Here is a 17,529-nt window from a genome sequence, read left to right on the forward strand (position 1 = left end):
TCTGTAGCAGGGGGATGGTGCCATTGTGGCTCACTCCTCAAGTCACAGCAAGTAGCAGCCAACACATAGGGTAAGGAGGATATTACAGAACGCATTCACCATTCATACAGAGAGGGGTCTGGGAGCTTCTGGGTGCTGTGTCCAGCGCGGCAGCGTGTCAGCTTGATCTGAAGCAGGACCCACGGCACATGAACTAAAGAAACAAACTCAAAGTCGTCTGTTGGGGAGCCAGAGGGCACTCTGTCCCTCCCAAAGTCAGCTTTGCTCCAGGCTGTATTCTCAGCAGTGACGCCAGTGACCAACCACGCACAGTTTAGTGAACAACAGGCTCTGGGACAGGTGTGAATACAGCGAAACCAAGAACAATAGAGCTTCAGTGTTTACAGGGATGGAGTTGGAACACAGCTAGAACCGATTACAGTAACTGCGGGGACAGTCCCAACGTTGGGAAATCCGGGCGGGAACATGTTAGTGTTAGCTGATCGTTAACCACAGCCCATTGGATGTTTCTGAATAAAGCTTGTGTGCCAACCTGATGTTTGCCATTATGAGCATGGCACCCTGGACGGGCTGCCTTGTCTTCAATGTTATTTGAAAGGCAGAGAGGAGGAAAGAAGGAGAGACAGAAAGTGAGAAGGCACGTGAGAGCTTCCAGCCACTGGCTCACTCCCCAAATGGCCGCAATGGTTAGGGTTAAGGCCATCTGAAGCCAGGGGCTTCTTCCAGGTCTCCCTCGTGGGGGCCAGGGCCCAAGGCTCTGATTACAAGCAGGGTGAGAAGTAGAGCCTCCACAATGCAGAGCTCGTATGGGATGCTGGTGCTTTGCACGTGGAGGGTCAGCTGGTTGAACCATCGTGTTGGCCCACAATTTTTTTTTTTTAAGATTTATTTGTTTTTATTGCAAAGTCAGATATACAGAGAGGAGGAGAGATAGAGAGGAAGATCTTCCGTCCGATGATTCACTGCCCAAGTGAGCGCAACGGCCGAAAGCCAGGAGACTCTTCTGGGTCTCCCACGCAGGTGCAGGGTCCGAAAGCTTTGGGCCGTCCTCTGCTGCTTTCCCGGACCACAGGCAGAGAGCTGGAAGGGAAGCGGGGCTGCCGGGATAGAACCGGCGCCCATATGGGATCCCAGGCGTGCAAGGCGAGGACCTTAACCACTGCGCCACCGCGCCGGGGCCGATATTACGATATTTTACACGCAGCCAATTCCCGCAACCTGGTCCTTTACCATGACCTGAAAACACCAGACACAACGAGGTCTCTTAGAGGTTTATTCCAGAAGGGCAGGAACGAGGGGGGAGGGAAGGTGGAGATCAATGGGAAAAGAGAAAGGGAAGGGAGGCCTTTCTGTCTGCCAGGTGTGGGGGGTGGGGATTCGGAGGGATTGAGGGCAGGCCCCAGGGGATTGGTGCCTGCAGGTGAATGCTTAGGGATGATTGGTGAGTAGGGGTGGGATTCTCAGGTGGAATGCCAGGTTACATCTGATTGGTGGACGGCTGGACTCGCGCTAATTTTGTGAGCTGTAAGGAAATGGCGCCGGGTCCAGGGTGGGATATTGGAATAACTCCTTACAATAGCCAAAGTTTATTAACAGAAGTCTTTAAAAAACTGAGGGTCCCCGAGATACAAGGAAGGAGGGTCTGAAACCGGATGTGGTTTGTGTGCTTGCATCCAAGGGGGTCAGCAGGCTACTAATAGTTAAATAGTGTAAGCTACAGAAACCAGCTCTCTTTGATCTGTTATCACAGCTGAAGGATCAAGGAGTCCCCGCCGGGCTCTTCTGGGTTCTTAGAGCTTCCTCACCTAGATCTGGTTTTACACCTTTTTTTTTTTTTTCAAGCTTTTGCCTTAAGGCATTGTTCTGTTTCCAGTAAGGCCTGATAAACCAGTTTTTCTGAAAGAGTTGAGATTAGAACATCATGGTGTAGTGATGAGATAAATGGAAGGCACTCCATTTCAGATGTATGGGTGCTAAGGCTTTGTCAGCAAATTTGGGACACACAGTGGGACTATTTTTTCATTCATTTTTTTCACCAGGGGAGGCAAAACCTTCCCTGGTGTGTTTGCATGCGGGGATGTAATTTGGTGTTGGTCTTGGTTTCTGCTGAGGCGCTAATGGCTCACTCAAAGCCAGTCTTTAGATGTGTGAGGGTGGGGCCTCTGCTCTGCGGGCACTGCCAGGACACAAGACACCTGCAGCCTGCACAGTTTGGTAGATGTTTCTTAAGTCACATAAAGCCCTCACTTTCCTGACTATTTCAGGGGTAGTAAATATAGGTGCGTCCCAAGGGCCGGCCGTTTCTTCATTCTATCCTGTGTTAAGTTGTTCATTAGCTGAGTCACGCATATCTATCAGCTTCTCCTTAAAAAAAAGATTCATTATTATTATCTTACTGGAAAGGCAGATTTACAGAGAGAAGGAGAGACAGAGAAATATCTTCCATCCACCGATTCACACCCCAAGTGGCCGCAAAGGATCCGGAGCCAGGAACCTGGAGCTTCTTCCAGGTCTCCCATGCGGGCGCAGGGTCCCAAAGCTTTGGGCCATCCTCGACTGCTTTCCCAGGCCACAGGCAGGGAGCTGGAAGGGAAGCGGGGCTGCCGGGACACAGCCCGGTGTCCATATGGGGTTTAGCCACTGAGCATCGCGCCGGGCTCAGGTTTTCCCAGTTTATTCTCAGCAGTGATGTCAGCGATCAGTCATGCAGTTTGTAAACAACGTGTTCCTGTGATCAGGAAGTGTGAACGTAGAGAAATAAGAATAACACTTTTAGTGTTTTCAGCAATGCATTTTGAACACAGGTAGAATTAGTTACAGAGAAACCAGCAACTTCAGTAACAGTGCCAACGTTGGGAAATCCGGACGGGGACATGTTAGTGCTAGCTGATCATTAACCAAGGCCCACTGGATGTTTCTGAAACCCAAAGCATGTGTGCCAACCTGGCGTTTGCCGTTGGAAGCATCGTAGCCTGGACGGGCTGCCTTTGCAGCTCAGCCCAGCATGCTTTGGCAGAACACTGGATGTGCCATGGTCCGCGAGATACAGAGCTGGGTCCTCACTCAGGCCATGTGGTGGTCCTCAACTCCTGGGACCCACCCAGGGAGTACAAGGCGGTGACCACGAGTGGGATCAGGGTTAGGGCAGCTTCACACATTGATGTTCTTAAATGCATTGTTCAACCCTAAAGCGTTAATACTAACTCCTTGACATTTAAATCCTAGTTCCTTAAAGTAAACCTGTTGGCAAGTTTCCCTACTGGTCTCAGAGAGACTTTCTCTAGTGGGTTGTTTGAATCAGGATCCAAACAAAGTCCACGTTTGCTTTTGATCAGGACGTTTGGAACAGTGTTCAAAAAGGCCAGTCTCCGCCGCCTTTTAGCCAGTGGTTGTTGAAGACACTAATTTTCCCTGCGGCATTTCGCACATCTGGATAATTGTGGGTAATTGTGTCCTCAAAGTGCTAACTTATCTCCTGAGCGCCCTGTCAACAGGTGGCCGTACGCAGAGGCTTTCTGGGAGTCAGATGGAATCTGGAAAAAATTGTCTCCTGGCTGGTGTTGCCTATTTCTTACTACGTTTTCACTAGGAAGCACATCATGCCTGGGAGACACTGGAAGAGGCATCCGGAAGCCGTGGTGTGTTACTGGTACATGAAAGGCAGTTGACTCACAGGAAACTTCTCAAGAACCGTGAACAGAGGCAGAGAGCTCTGCAGCCCCCGCGGGATCTGCACACGCCAGATGGCACACCAGCAAGACCCCAGTGTTGGCGAGAGGGCGAAGACACTTTAGCCACACAGGTTAGCAGCATTTAACACTCTCGGTTCCCAGCTGAAAGAAAAAATGTATAATGAAGAAATTTGTGAGCACAGAAACTAAACATCAGGAAATTAAACAATTACTGGCTGCAAACAGTCATAATTGCCTTTTTAAAAAAAAAAAAGTGTTAACTTCTTGCCAAACCTCCAGTTAGCAGCATGTCTGGGGTGTGGAAAAGGCATGCTAGGATCCCTTTCTTGTTCGAGAGGGTGACAGAGATGTCGACAAACCTCAGTCTGTGTGAGGGAACACCCTGTCCTGAATGTATGTTAACATGAAAACATCCCAGGGTGGCATCGTGCAGACACACATCAGAATAGTTCAGTGCCCGGCTGGAAATGAAGGGTACAGGAGGCTTCAGTGCAACAGGGTTGATGTGAGTTGAGCAGTTGAAGGGCCCGTGTGCCCGGTGCCCGTGTTTGCAGGTGCTCCCTGCGATGCCTGCATCCCACAGGCAGGTGCCCTGCTTAGAATGGGAGTGTGGTGCAGAGTCGTGCCCTGGCCTGGAATAGCCACGCCCCATATCGGGGAACCTGGGATCAGAGCCTGCCTCCACTTCCAACCTAACTTCCTGCTCCTGTGTACCCTGGGAAGCAGCAAATAATGGCCCAAGGGTTGCAGCCCATGCCACCTCTGCAGGAACCTGGGCTGAGCTGCTGGCTCTGGCTTTGGCTTGACCCGGTTGTGGCTGCTGCAGCCATCTGGACAGAGAACTGACAGATACAAGGTCCTTGTCTCTCTCTGTTGCTCTGCCTTTCAAATAAATCATGTAATAAAAACAGGTGAAAAGGAATGAAATTGTTAGGGTATGCAGTGATGGATATGACACTATTGAGCTTTACCTGGGTTTGGTGTGTGGTGCCGGATTTTTGAAATCCCCAGATAATCATCAAGTCTGAAGTCAGTGCTGAGGCATAAAGGTCATTTATTCAGGTTAGCCTAGGTCTTCCAGCCACCTCCCCCAGCCCAGCATGGCCGGAGGGGGAGGGGCAGCTGCAGCCGAGGCTGCTGCAGGATCCTCAGGGAGGGCGAAAAGGAAGAGAGCACGTGAGCCAGAGAGAGAGAGAGAGAGAGAGCCCAAGCCCCCCAGTTCTTATACATTTCAGGCTATTAATTATACAGTCATGATTTAGCAGGCTTCTATTGGTGGGTTTGAAGCAAGCAACTTTCAAAAAGTACAAATTGATAAGCTATTGGGCTGTGAATCTTATCAAACACCAGGTACCTCCTTCCTGAGGAGTGGTCTGCCAGGTGTCCTGCCAGGTGTCCTGCCGGGTGTCACACAGACTATCAGGCCTGAGGTTCACACAGCCCCCAGCCGAGCCATTAAGGCAGAATCACAAAAGGCAGAAAACGCCTAGGTTCTTCAGGTGTTTATGGAAAGTAGTGAGGGTGAAGCCGCCCCTGGCACAGCCTCCAGTGTCCCAGGAGATGGAACAAATGCTTGCCTTGCCCGCATAGCTTTGTAAGACTCCTGAACCCCTTGTGGATCTATCTGTGCCGAGCCCAGACACTGACCTTCCAAATAACCTGTTGATTTGTCTAGAAAACGGTTTAGCTGTCTGTTCTCGCTGAGGAGTCTAAACAAAATGCCTGCGAACCTGACTGTCCAGGTCAGGCGAGCTCTTTTCTCCCACGTCTCTGAATGCTGGCTTGTTCCTGGTTTCACACTGGGACCTCAAGCAGTGAATGGGCTGTGGAACCGCAGCCACACCTCCCCTGGAGTCCCCAGGTGGCATCTTTTCTGCTCCATTGCTCTCCCAGCTCGCTCCCTCTTAGACGTTAAGACCCCCTCTGCTGCCCCCGCAGAGCCTCTTACTACTGTTTGTTCTGAGAAGTTAATTTTGCAGTTGCACTTGAATGATACTCCAGTTCACCTAAGGCCAGACTGCTCTTGATTTACCTTTTTCGTTTTTTTTTTTTCTTGCAAATCTATAAGACCTTAGTGTACTGATTTTTCTCCTTTTGTAGTAGAACAGTTTCAAAATTATTTGACATTTGAGTAGAGCCAGGGCCCCGAGCCCTCTGGCACCTTTCACTGTGTTGCAGTTGCATTAGCAGGGAGCTGCATAGGAAGCAGAGCAGCCAGGACGCCAACTGGCACACAGAGGATGCCAGGGTCAGATCAGCCTGCTGCACACCCTGCTGGACCCCAGGGCCACGTGTTACATACACGCCAGAGAAACTGGAAACCAGAATCCCTCCATGTCCAAATCTTCCCCACCCCCATACACTTGTGCTTCCTAATTTGTCAGCAAGCAGAGGATAAATTAGTGTAGAGGAGGCTCAGAAGTTCTTCAGCTGACAGTTAAACAAACCAGTGCGTCCTTGGCCCTCTGCTACCAGGTGTGGAGTGGGGGAAGGTCAGGAGCAGCTGGAGGATGATGTTATAAATGTGCTGGGGAATGTCTGGGAGGAAATGCCTTCAACTGGCAGGTGCAATTACCTCCCCCGCAGGGAGAGTGAGTCAGGGATGGGAGGTGGCGAAGAGGCCTTTGGCTTCTCAGCGTCCTGTCTGTAATTGTCTATGGGGAACGTGTCCTTTTGTAAAGGGTATCGTCCATCTGTCTCCATGGCTACCCCCGAGTGACGTGCCACCTCTGTGACCGCTTGCTCCGGGACTTTAGCAGTGAGGAAAACGTGAGATTTCTGCTATTCGTTCCCCAGCCTTTGCAGCTGCTTGCTTGTTTGAAAGACAGAGTTAAAGGCCCCGGCACAATGGCCCAGTGACTAAATCCTCTCCTTGCATGCGCTGGGACCCCATATGGGCACTGGTTTGTGTCCCAGCAGCCCCGCTTCCCCTCCAGCTCCCTGCTTGTGGCCTGGGAAAGCAGTCGAGGACGGCCCAAAGCCTTGGGTCCCTGCACCCGCATGGGAGACCTGGAAGAAGCTCCAGGCTTGGGATCAGCTCAGCTCTGGTCATTGCAGCCACCTAAAGAATGAGCCAGTGGGCAGAAGTTGTTTCTCTCCTCTCTTTAAATATGCCTTTTTAGTAACAAAATCAAACAAAAAACTAAATAAATCTTTTAAAATAAATCCTTATATGTATATATTTTTTAGAGATTTATTTATTTTTGGAAAGTCAATTTACAGACAGAAGGAGAGACAGAGAGAGAGAAAGATCCTTCATCCGCTGATTCACTCCCCAAGTAGCTGCAGCGGCCGGAGCTGAGCTGATCCGAACCCAGGAGCCAGGAACTTCTTCCAGGTCTCCATGCGAGTGCAGGGTCCCAAGGCTTCAGGCTGTTTTCAACTGCTTTCCCAGGCTACAACCAAGGTGCTGGATGGGAAGTGGAGCAGCCAGAATACAAACTGGTGCTCATATGGGATCCTGGCCCACACAAGGTACTAGTAGCTACCACGCAAGTAGCTAGTAGGCTACTGTGCTGGACCCAAATTAATAATCTTTTTTTTTTAAAAAGAAAGTCAGAAGAAAAATTTTCCATCTGTTGGTTCACTTCCCAAATGTTTAAAAATGGCAGGACTGGGCCAAGCCAAAACTAGGAACTTCATCCAGATGTCCCCCAAGGTTCAGAGGCCCAAACTCTTAGGCCATCTTCTGCTGTTTTCCCAGGCACATTAGCAGAGAGCTGATTGGTGGAATAGCCAGACACAAACTCAGGTGCAGAGTCAGGTAACCACACAGAGTATAATTGGACTCCAAGCAGGCTTTATTGAGAGTGCTCCCAGGTGAGGTTCACTGGTCCAGCAGAGACGGCGGGCCAGAGAAGTCGCACCCAGGGGTCGGGGCTGGGTACTTCTATGTGGGGATCAAAACAGGATGCAGGGTGGGTTAGTTTGGGGGATTAAAACAGGATGTCAGGGTACAGTTGACAGCCACCACTCAACTGCCGGGCCAGGCAGGGACTTGTAGATGTTAAATAAACTTCCCCAGGCTCAGTCGCTTTGCTGCCTGCTCCTCCTGGGCCCCCTTCACGCACCTGGCTAGGCCTTGAAACAGTTCTCATGTTGGATGCCAGTGTCGCGGAGGCTGGCTTTACTGATACGCCACAACCCCAGCCTGCGTGTGATCTTTATGTTTAAAAATTTTTTTTTGGTAAGATTTGTTTATTTAGAAAGGGAGAGAGAAAAGAGGAAAGAAGGAGACAGAAGAGAGAGCTCTCTCATTCTCTGGTTCCACAACACAGAGCTGGGTCAGGCCAGCACCAGGAGCAGCAGCTTCTTCCAGGTCTCGCCCGTGTGTTCAGGGACTCAGGCCGGCTGTTTTTCCAGGCACAGTAGCCGGGAGCTGAAATGGGAGTGGGGCAGTCAGGACTTGAACTGGTGCCCACCAGGGATGCTGGTGTTGTGTGGTGGTCTTGCCTTCACCGCGCTGTCCCCTCACCCCCTCCACGGGCGGCGCTCTAGTGCAGTGCAGGTTAGAGCTGATCAAGATTAAAGTAAGGAAGACACGTGTAGGGGAGAGAGAACTCATCCAACTTGGGGGAAACGTGATGGACCAGGGGCCATCTGAGATGCAGTAAATGCGGAGCCTGGTGAAGGACGGGCCTGGCAGCAAAGGGGAGGGCGTAGGGTCCAGCTGGAGGACAGGGCACCTCCCACAGTGCAGCCTCAGCATCGAGCCGAAGGAAGTGGTGCGGGCAGAGGTGTGGCTGGGAGAGTGCTGGCCCACAGAGGAAGCCAGGACAGACATGGGGTGGGGGCAGAGAGGGTAGGGGTGAGAGCCAGGGGGTGGAGATGGGTGCCAGGAAGGCTCGGCAAGTGCATGTGCTGCAGGAAGCTGTGGCTGAACATGCGTGCAGGCAGGCAGGGGAGGCACGGCACCCCAGGCAGGAAGGCCCTGGTGCCTGAGGCTGTTGAGCACATGGCAAGAAGTAGGTTTGTTTATTGCTTCTCTCTTTTCCTTCCTTCCAGTTCTTAGAATAGCATATTCTCATTGCACTTTGCAGTCCCACGTTTGACACCCCGATAAGTAAACATGTCAATGCACGATAAGCAGAAAGTGATAACGTAGAACAAAGAACAAAGCCCGGACTGTACGCAAAGGCGCCCCACAGTAATCGCAGAATGCCACCCTGGCACCTGCGGAGTACATGTTTTTGAACTCTGTGCTTTAGTAATCCTATGATGTCCATCTTTTTGGTATCGGTTTATTTCTCTAAGCCAAATGGCTTCCAGTTGCATTCACTTAGTTGCAAAAGGCAGGATTTTGTTCTTTCATGGCTGTGTACATTTTCTTTATCCTCATGGACTGATGGGCATCTGTCAGGATGGTGGATGCCATGCCCTAGACATTATGAATTGAGCTCCTATAAGGGATAACTCTCCTATATGCTGGTTCCATTTTGTTTGGGCAAATACCCAGCAATGAGATGGCTGGGTCACTTAGTAGATCTATTTTCAGATTTCTTTCTTTTTTTTTTAAGATTTATTTTCATGACAAAGTCAGAGATAGGGCCCGGCATGAAGGTTTCATTCAGGCTCGAGCCAGGTCTTACCGTCACCACCCCAGCAGGAGTGGATGGAGGCCCCAACCTGCACCTGCCATCAGCTCCAGCCTGGACACCTCGGCTCGGTTAGGGCTTTTTTTTCTTCCCCCACAGAAGCGCTGGAATAATTGGCCAGCGTTTAGTGAACATCTTTTGTCATGTTTTTATTGGCCATACTGTCTTGGTAGGAAATTACAAATTTGAAGCGGGAAGCTACAAACTTATCTTCAGTATGCAGGGCAATACGGTAAGACGGGAAACCAGACAAGCTTATCTTTGGAAAGCAGGGCAGAGGGGGCAGCAACATTATCAACAGCTTCAGCAGACTGAAGCTTAGTCGCTAGGAGACTGGAACTCTGTCAGCCAGCCGGGCTCCACACCATCCCTGCATATCAGGGACGAATCTTACTTAGTCTGGTGAACAGTATCCTGTATCTGATGCATCTTGGGATTCAGTTCTCTAGTATTTTGTTGAAGATTTCTGTCCATGTTCATCAGTGATATTGGTCCATTTTCTTTGTTGTGTCTCTGATCCTAAATTAAGGTGATGCTGGCTCACTGAAGGATTTCTCCCCTTGAGTTGTTTCAGATAGCTCAGAAAGAATTGTAATTGGTTCCTCTCGCCTTTGGTGGAGTTCTGTAGCGAAGCCGTCTAGTTCTGGGTTTTCCTTTGTGGCAGCAGTCTTTATTATTGATTTAATCTTCATCTTAGTTACTGGTCTATTCAGGTTTTTTATGTCCTCATAACTAAAGTAGGTTGTATGCTTCCAAAAACCTATTTCTTCCAGATTTTCCAAATTCTTGGCACACAGTTGTTTGTATGAATTATTTGTATATTTGAAATATCTTTTATATTTTTAAGAGGTTTATTTATTTTATTGTTACTTGAAAGAACTTACTAAGGACTTGGCATGGTGGCTGAGTGGCTAAATCCTCACCTCACATTTGCTGGGATCCCATGTGGGTGCCAGTTCCTGTCCTGGCTGCTCTGCTTCCCATCCAGCTCCCTGCTTGTGGCCTGGGAGGGGAGCAGAGCATGGTCTGAGGCCCTGGGACCCTGCCCCTGCATGGGAGACCTAGAGGAGGCTCCCTTGGCTCCAGCTGCTATGGCCACTTGAGGAGTGGGCCAGTGGACAGAGGACCTCTTCTTTGTGTAAATCTGACTTTCCAATGAAAATATTTTTTTCTTAAAAAAAAGATGTAAATTAAAAAACAAATTGATCAACTACACCAGCCAAGAGTTGGCAGCATGCCCCACATTGGGGACCCTGGGATGGGTGCGAGGCTGGGTGTGGCCTCTCCCCTCCCTCCAGATACAAGAAAAGTTCTGTGCTAGTCTCACACAGAACTGGTTACATAAGGAAAAAGGGAGAAGGGTGAAGGGAAAGAGGAGGTGGATACAGGCTTAGGAAGAAGCAGGCAGTTCTTGAGTACAGGTCTGCACTGCCTTCATTTTGCAGACAGGAGGCTCAGAAGGATGGAAGGAGCTGCCCAAATCTTGCTTCCAGACCCGAGCATCCATTCTGTAGCCCAGTAGTGTATGGCACATGCTGCTTTCCATTGAAGGCTGGGCAAACTGCCATGCTATTCAACTTCCCAGAACAAGGGCCAAGGGTGACCAATGGTAGAAAAGGCCACGCAGTCTCCGTGCGTCTGGTGTTGAGCCTGGAGCCAGCTTGGGTCAAGCCAGCCGGGAGCAAGGCTGCTTGTGCATCTGTCTGCACACTACAGCCTTCACGTGCTGGAGTCACAGGCTGAGAAAGCACGGTGTGGCACACACACGCACCTCGTCACTGCATAGCAAAGGGAGCTGTGAGGTCACGGTGTTGGGAACAAGCCCTCCACCTGCCACACTGATGCCCTGTCCTCACAATGCCTGTTCCACTTGTGCTTTCCAACATTTCAGGAAGTATTTTCCAATCTTGACCCAGCCGCAAACTGCAATCCTGGCACAGGCAGCTCCAACTTAACTACAGAGACACTGTCTGAAACCCTAACTTCCTCCACCTTGTGCTTCATATTGTGTCAGAGGGTCCCTCTCACGGAGAACCAAAGGTTTGCTTTCCTTTTACCTTGCAGCTTAGAAATGTGCTCTGGTAAAACCAGACTGTGTATCTGGGGTTTCAAGCTGGAGCACTTTTCATGTTCCATGTGTCCGAGCACTTCAGTATGGTATGCACAGTGTAACTGTGGCCATTAGAGCACCAGGCAGTCACGACACTGTTCCCTACATCTGTGGCCCTGGGTGTGAGTATGAGTATATGTGATGGACTGTGATGTACATGAGCAGTCCCAACGTTAAAATCCAGTAAGTTGCAGCACAGGTTCCTCTCTTATGTGCTCAAGGCGGAGGCCCTGGGCTTCGTGGCTGTTGTGTGTGGCCCCTTAGCTTTTTATGGTATCACCAATGTTAGCGCACTGGTTAGTGTGGTTCTGTGGCTTAAGGAAGACAGACACTTGCTTCCTGGGGTGAGGTGCTCGTCTGTCCTTAGCCTGACTCTCTTCCTGTGTCAATGGTAGTGAGATGGAGACTCTCGCCTTTGCTTCTACAAAGGAGACGGTGATGCTGCTGAAGGTCCCCCTCAAAGCTGTCTGCCTTGGCGCCTTCAGTGTGAAATCTCCTTGAGGCATGTGAACTCATCAGGCTTGCAGATGCTTTTTCAGTAGCTTCAACTTCAGTGATGGCCTTCAAGATCTTGCTCTTGGTGCCAGGTCTTTGCTAATTCGCATCACCCCGAGGGTCCAAGCCTTGCCCAAGATGAACTCCTTGTCCTGCACTGCAGGGCATCTCCCATCCCCCTGCAGTCCCTGAGCCTAAGGTGAACCTCGAGGAGGCCAATTCTCCTCACTATGTAGGGTATAGAATCTGGCTCTTTGTTATGTTTTAGACAAACACTGGAGCCTGAAGGAAAAAAAAAAACCTACAAAAAACACTTTTCTTAGTGAAGATGTTAAAGCATTCACAAATCAAGGGAAAGCACTCATTTTTTAAATCCCAGAACGTATATCAAGGAAGAATGCCCTTCTTTCCAACATTCTCACAGGCAGGGTTGTTTTCTCCACAGGCCAGCTGCAGTTGTAACTGGCCCGCACTAGGCCCTGGAGGACACTGCCGTCTCTGGGCCACGTTTAGTCACAGCCTCATTCAGTGTTCTCTAGGTACAGGTGTGCACGAGACATCAGCATGAGCCTCTTAGTGTTATGTTCTCTGAATACTGACAGCAACCAGGAAATGAGCAAATGGTAGCTATTTAGGCAATCAAGTAACTTACATTTGAGGTTGAAACAGTAGGTCATATGATGCTTTCCTAAGAGGCACTGTTTTGTGTACATAGAACATGTTATTTAGACATAACGACACACAGACTTAAGAGATTACTTCCCTCAAAAGACTGACATGGACCCTACGCCCCACAAAAAGGAGGCATACACATTGCACTCTGAACGTGAACAGAATGGGAGGACGTCACATCACCTTCGTGGAGATGCAGCCTAGGAATGGCCTCTTTCTTGTAGCTAAACTGACCAACAAGCCAGTCACCAACAGCTGTCGACAAAACAGTCCACGGCCGATTTTATTCTAGGGCCCGGATATAAGCAGCGGTAACTCTGTGGTTACTGAAGGCACTGCTCAACGCACCTTAGCCACATGGGTCCATGACAGTGTCATCTTTCACAACGCAGACATCAGAAGCACATTACTGAGTACAAAACTAATTCAGAAATTCATGAAAACATATGACTCAATATATGAAAAGCACCTGTCCCTGTGACAGGGTTCCCAATCTGAACTGGCCCTTTAAATGGCAAGTAGTGCTTGAGACACTGTAAAATAAAAGCCCAAACATGAAAACAGAACATACAGCACACAATATGTAATTACTGAAGACACTTCTTTTAGGTAAGGTTTTCAGAAAACCCAGGGATAGATTTTATATCACAAAATGGTCCATATCTCCCAAAAATATCCTTTGACTGGACAGTAAAATAATACTTGTTGGAAGCTAAAAACTGAGATAAAGTACAGGCCATTGGGAGCGGTAAGGCTTTGATTTCTCCAATCTTCTTCCAAATCAGCTTATTACCGGCATTCTCGTGGCACAGGAAGAGGTGGTAGCTTTCCACAGGTGCACACTTGGGGTTGATTTTGGAGATGTTCCACGTCAGAGCAATGCCCTTGGGCTTCAGAACCCGTTTCACTTTGAGCTCAGGCTTCTGGGGAGGGAGTGTGTCTCGAAGCTTGTCTACCAGCTCAGGTAATAGCGGTGGTGGCTCTGGGAGGGGTGGCAGGTGTGCAAAGGAGTCCAGAACCTAAAACCACATTTGTAGATATAGATTATTTTAAAGAGGTTATACATCGCATCACTACTCCTTAAGCCATTTAGCAAACCAACACGAATGTTTCAAGAATAAATAGGTAAGCTGGGTTCAGCCTCTGTTGGAGTTAAGGAATTCGGTACTTCGGAAGATCAGCAGTCCACAATGGGTTTAAATTGCAGACGGTTGATACAATGTTCATTGAATTTCCAAATTCTGTCCCCAAAACCTACTCATTATGATGAACACTGTCAGTGCACGAGGGCGCCCATTTCCCTCCGCCAACAATGGCTATTACTGTTACTTATTCTGACAGGCAGAGAAACAAGGGTGGGCAGAGTGCTCCTGTGCTGCTTCACGCCTCTAACGCCTGCCATGGCCGGAGCCAGGTTAGCCGAGGCCCCGTGCCTGGGCCACCTCTGCTCCTGGGCACAAACGAGGATCTCCAACACGGGACGCAGGTATCCCAACCAGCACCAGATCTTACTTTTTAAAATAGAGACTGTCCCTCCATTGGTTTGCTTCCCAAATGGCTCGAGCTGGACCAAGCTGAAGCCAGGAGCTTCTTCTGGGTCTCATGGGCCATCTCCAGCTGCTTTCACAGCAGTATGATTGGAAGTGGAGCAGATGGGACACCAGTGCCACAGGTGGTAGCTTCACTCACTATACCAGGGTATCATTTAAATTAATTCCTCACTTAATTTGGAATGCATGGCCTTCAGAGAGCATTTGATCACCGTACCTTGGCTGCATCCGGTGCCTCTGGGGTTGTTTTCAACACTGACTCCGAGGTGGATACTGGACTTCCTATGAACACAAGATTGAGAAAATAAAATGTATCTGCAATAACCAGTTCAACAGCCTTTAAGCAAATAGTTCACAGCTGTGTGTTCAAGTATGAACTAAAAATACCAACACATGGCATATGGAGATAGTTTTGAGTGGGTGTTTTTCCCCCCAAAGGTAGAGAATTTTCCTTCCTTAAGGGTAACTACATCAGGCAGTGTGTCCACATGGATGAGGGGCTGTGCTCAGTTAGCCTAGAGGAGGACTTGCCCACGTTAGACCACAGAGGATGTCTGCAGCACATTCACTTCCACACAGAACACACAAGTCTTACAAATAAATTTAAAAAAAAGGTAGGTGAGGGCAAAAGGAATTTCTACTAATGGGGGGGTTGTATTAGTTTGAAACGAATTTGGTATAAATTGTGGACTGTGGAAAGAAAGGAGAAACAAAAATACAGGGAGGTAGAGAACAGGGAGGGGGATAGAGAAGACAGAACGTGTGTGGGGGCTGACAAAGTGTAGCAGGCACGAGCAGAGTCTGAGTACAGATGGAGTTGGTTAGGGGGTTTATGTTGGAAGGTATTACGGATAGCTCAGAAGCTCAAAACTTCAGAATTTTGAATAGATTAATAAAAACCATCTTGTGTCTACTTGTATGACCAATGACAATCACATAATATACTTCATGAATGCTCTAAATGAAACTTTTTTAAAAATTTATTTTTATTGCAAAGTCAGATTCTGTATATATGTGTGTGTGTGTATATATGAGAGAGAGAGGAGGAGAGAGAGAGAGGAAGATCATCCGTCTAATGATTCACTCCCCAAGTGACTGTAATGGTCGGAGCTGCGCCAATCCAAAGCCAGCAGCCAGGAGCCTCTTCCGGGTCTCCCACGTGGGTGCAGGGTCCCAAGCCTTTGGGCCGTCCTCTCTCAGCTGCTTTCCCAGGCAACAAGCAAGGAGCTGGATGGGAAGCAGGGCCGCCAGGACTAGAACTGGCACCCATATAGGATCCCAGCGTGTTCAAGGCAAGGACTTTAGCCACTAGGTTACCGCACCCTGCTCCAAATGAAATTTTTAAAATTCTTTTCAAGGAGTATGCTGACTAGAAGGAGGATGAGGGGAGGACGTAAACAGATGATGGGCGAGAGGGAAAGGGGGGGAGTGGGAGAGATAACAGGGGAGGAGACAAAGGGAAGGGGAGTCAGGGAGATGTGGAGAGCGGCAGGGAGAGGCAGAGATGGAGCAGACGAAGAGAGAAACCAAGGAGAGAGAGAGATGGAGCTGGCAGAGAGAGATGAAGAGAGGGAGAGATGGGGAGAGACAGTGGATGGAGACAGAGATAAGAGATGAAGCTAGAGCAAAAGAGAGCAGGAGCGAGAGAGAGGAAGGGCGGAAGGGGAGAGGGAGAAATGGAAAGTCCCGTGGGGGACCCTGTGCCCGTGTGGGAGACCCAGAAGAAGCTCCTGGCTTCAGATCAGCTCAGTTCCGGCCATTGCAGCCACTTGGGGAGAGAATTAGCGGATGGAATATCTTCCTCTGTTTATCTTAAAAAAGAAAACTGTTGCTGCAGATGTTACTTTTTGCATCTTTAACTTACCTGTATCTCCAAACAACTGATCTAATGTAAGACCCTAACAGCAAGACTTCCACTCCCGTACCCTCCCCTTTGCACTGTTGTTCTCATACGTTAACACTTTATTTTCCTTTTACTTAAAGAACTTAGCATTTGATAAAATTCACTGGCAATACATTTCATTTGAAAAGTCCTAATTTTACTTTCAGTTTTGAAGGATGTATGCATTTGCTGGCTACAGATTTTTAGGCGGATAGTCCCCCAGGCTTTAAACGAAGTCAGTGGACGTTCCTTTAGCTCGTATAGTTTTAGCCGGCAATCTGGGACTTCTCTGTTCTCCTATCTGTAGTATATCAATTTTTATCACTGTTTTTTAGGAACTTGATTATGATGTGTTTTTATGGTTTTGCGTTTATCTTTAAGTTTATTTAAATTATTAAACATGAGTTTATACTTTTCATTACTTATATCTTAGCCCCAGGAGAGTATATTTCATTTTTGCTTACATCTCAGACAAAGGGTTCTGCAGCTACTTTCCTTCTAAAGCTTTTCATCTCTTCTTGTGCTCCCTTTTCAGTCAGGGGACAAGAGGCTCACGATGGCCCCACACACTCCAGAGGCCTTCCAATGGGTGAAGGATAAACAATCATGGGAAATCCATACCCAGGTCTATCACCACGATGCGACAAACAGAAGCAATTAGTGATACGTAACAAGGTAGATAATGCTCAAGAGAATTAAGCTGAAGGAATAATGCCAGTCTCAGTATATTGACTGTACCACTGCATTTATCTAACACTCACAAACTCAGTTATATCTAATTAATCACAAAGTGGCTGCTAGGGTTAGTGACTGGGAACAGGAGGTAGGTATGGCTAATTAAGGGGAACATGGCAAAGACAGTTCTACTCTCAGACTGTAGTGAACAGTTAATCTACATGTGATAAAACTGCAAGCAATTTAAAATAAATCCACATGAAAGCACAATAAGACTAAGTTTCTAAGTATTTATAAAATCCAGGTATTATGCTTTCTACTTTCTTAAGAGATATTTAAAAGAAAAAGTAAGTCCTTTACTTGTGTCGCTGTTGCTGCTGGATAGGCCTTCTTTTGTCAAATCAATTATAGAATCAAGTTTCTTCAATTCTGTAGCCTGAGAAGGTGTCAAAAAAAAACACAAAGTTTTAAGAGATGCTTTTAAAAAGTGAGATATAATTTTAAAACTACGATTGAGAAGCTAGAAATTGAACACTGGTTTAATTTAGTAAAGATAACCTCTTCTGTTGAATGGTTTCTGAGAGTGTAAGAAAGTCTAAACAAAGCTGGTGTACAGCTGCAACTGTTTACCATGAACTCTCTGCCTCTGAATGTGCAAGCTGGACTGGAACCTGGTCATGCTAGCTAGTCACACATTTCTTTACCAGTTAATGTTAACCAGTCAGACATTAATGCAGTGTGCAAGTTAGACCACAACTTCCTTATGGTTAACTATTCAGACATTAATTTCTCAATTACAGTAATACATTCTATAAACTAGAAAGAAACATGGTGGATGCTAACTGAAGACACAATAATT

General features: G+C 48.1%; 1 protein-coding gene across 2 annotated transcripts in view; it reads right to left on the reverse strand.

Annotated features, from left to right (window-relative positions):
* Positions 1–12,833: 12,833 nt before the first annotated feature.
* Positions 12,834–17,529, reverse strand: part of ATF7IP2 (activating transcription factor 7 interacting protein 2) — a 39,514-nt gene continuing 34,818 nt past the window's right edge. For both annotated transcript variants that reach the window (XM_040973349.1, XM_040973350.1), the window contains 3 exons: positions 17,031–17,106; positions 14,331–14,395; positions 12,834–13,582 (listed from right to left, as the gene is read on the reverse strand). In XM_040973349.1, the coding sequence (XP_040829283.1) occupies positions 13,169–13,582; positions 14,331–14,395; positions 17,031–17,106 (555 nt within the window). In that variant the 3' untranslated portion in view covers positions 12,834–13,168. The remainder of the gene's footprint in view (positions 13,583–14,330; positions 14,396–17,030; positions 17,107–17,529) is intronic.

This window comes from Ochotona curzoniae, unplaced genomic scaffold (assembly GCF_017591425.1).
Source record: "Ochotona curzoniae isolate NIBS_2020 unplaced genomic scaffold, NIBS_Ocur_1.0 contig_2321, whole genome shotgun sequence".
Taxonomy (NCBI): Eukaryota; Metazoa; Chordata; class Mammalia; order Lagomorpha; family Ochotonidae; genus Ochotona; species Ochotona curzoniae.